Genomic DNA, 2214 nt, shown 5'->3' on the forward strand with positions numbered 1-2214 from the left:
GAGGAAGTAGGAATTTATGTGATGTTCCTTACATTCAGGAACTTCCTAAGAAGCAGGAACTTAAATTTCTTTCACATTCCTGTTCATTAGTTGAATTAAATTAATTATGGGGTAATGATGCCGCCCCAGAAAAGTTTGATTAAATTATAATAAAAATTTAAAAGTAGGCCTCATAGATGGACATGATCGAATGCTTTTGATCTGATGGAGACTTGAACCATCTATCTACTCCCACCCATCACCTAAATAAATGGCTTTTTAATTAACTCTACTTTATTGATAATATTACCAAACTACCCTTAAGCTGCCCATAAATACAGGCCTCCTACGCTGCATTTCTTCCCTTTTCTCCTCCTTTTCTTTCCCCATGTATGTTTGTTATTCTTAAAGGAAGCCATGTTGTCCACTGTTCCGGCCATTATTTCCTCCAATCCCATGATGGAAAGTGATCCATTTCCCTCTCTCCAAAGCGCTTGGGATTGCTCCCAACTTTTTTCCACTACCCAATCAGTAGGACCCGCTCGGTCCGGTTCCGCTTCGACTGAACTGAACCAAACCCAAACCCAAACTCACTCCAATTCCGGTTTGGACGAATCAAACCAAACGCTTTTCATCATCGATGAAAGAAAGAGAAGACGCATGATATCGAACCGGGAATCGGCCAGGAGGTCACGGATGCGTAAACAGAAGCATTTAGAAAACCTAAGGAACCAGGCGAACCGGCTTAGAATCGAGAACCGACAACTGACTTACCGTTTGAGGTTCCTTTTGTACCACTGTCATCGTGTAAGGACTGACAACGACCGCCTCCGATCCGAGTCCACTCTGCTCCGACAAAAATTGTCGGACATGCATCAAAATTTGCTATTCAAGCAGCTGCAGCAGTTTTCATCTGCATGGCCATGCAATAATGTGACTGTCATGTCCGAAAAAATTCCACCACCATTAATCATCTAAACGCATACATATATTAAACTTCACAATAAAACTACATTAAATTTCTCTCCAAAAGCGAGAAACTAGCTATCTCTTTCTGTAAATTAAAATGGTGTTAGAGAAAGAAAATGGATGGGTTTTTTTTCTGTCTTCCTTTTTTGCTAAAGAGATACGAAACCACAGAGTATTATAGTGTAGAAATAAGTTGAGTCAGTGTTTGGTTTTTGTCAACGTTATTTTTGTTTTCTTCTTTTTTATTGTTAGCTTTGAAAAATCCCTCCCACTATGCAATATAGCAAATCATTGAAACTTACTTTTTTATTATTTTGTATATCTCATCCCAGTGTCTCAAAGTTATCATTTAATTTTGGGTTTCATTTCATCACTCCATTGGGCTTCTAAGATACTCTTGCTCTAATATTATATATGATAAAATATATTGGTGTTGGTAAACTATTCAAATTCGATTCGATAATTATCAAATTAAATTCGAATTTAATAATACTTTATTTGAACAGTTCACAAGTTATATTGAGCTTTTCATTTTTTTATTTTTGTTAAATTATGTAATTATTGAGTTGAGTTCAAGTTTAAATACAAAAATTAATAAATAAATTTAATCGATCTCAAACTTAAAAATATATCTTCGATCAAATTCGAGTTAAATATTAAACTTTAAATTTCAAATCAAATTAGAACTTAATAATATTTAGGCTCGGCTGAATTTGATTATGCTCCTAACAAAAACAAAAAAAAGTTATTGAAGGGTAAGGTTGTCCTTCCCTTTGGCATAAAGTGAAATAGAATATGCTAAAATTAACAGTGAAGGAAAGGTTTTAACGGCTAATGATGAATCCCCCTGCGGCCCCAAAAAATTCACCTATATTTCAGAAATAAATTTAGATTATAATAAAATGTAAAGAAGATGTGATAGAGAAATGAAGGATGTATGGACTACCACTAGAATTTAGATCACCTATTTTTAATTAAGTTTAGTTTTATGATGAGCGCGGAGATCTTCCCACTAAACCCCAATCCAATCACTTTATCATCCTTCCTTCAATAAAAGAAGAGAATATAAATATCTTCCCACTTGAGCCACAAAAGATCTTGCACCTCCTGTGTTCATCCACAATTCTTGATTGCGTTTGCCACAAATCCAAAATACAACTGGGTGCACCCTACTTATTTACTTCTTCTGATTGCTTCATTTTTAGTTGTAAAAAATTATAGTTAAAAGATAAAATATTTGAAACTAAATCTATATCAATAACAAAT

The 2214-nt window shown here is 34.4% G+C and overlaps 1 protein-coding gene across 1 annotated transcript; it reads left to right on the forward strand.

Moving 5' to 3' along the window:
- The first annotated feature begins 347 nt into the window (after positions 1-347).
- LOC107938881 (basic leucine zipper 4) lies at positions 348-1249 on the forward strand. Its single transcript, XM_016872132.2, has one exon. The coding sequence runs from the start codon at positions 397-399 to the stop codon at positions 955-957; it is 561 nt and encodes a 186-aa protein (XP_016727621.1). The 5' UTR covers positions 348-396; the 3' UTR covers positions 958-1249.
- Positions 1250-2214: the final 965 nt, after the last annotated feature.

This window comes from Gossypium hirsutum, chromosome A12, assembly GCF_007990345.1.
Source record: "Gossypium hirsutum isolate 1008001.06 chromosome A12, Gossypium_hirsutum_v2.1, whole genome shotgun sequence".
Taxonomy (NCBI): Eukaryota; Viridiplantae; Streptophyta; class Magnoliopsida; order Malvales; family Malvaceae; genus Gossypium; species Gossypium hirsutum.

Excerpts from the sequence above, each read along its gene's own strand:
- LOC107938881 (XM_016872132.2), top strand. The coding sequence starts at position 397 with ATGTTGTCCACTGTTCCGGCCATTATTTCCTCCAATCCCATGATGGAA.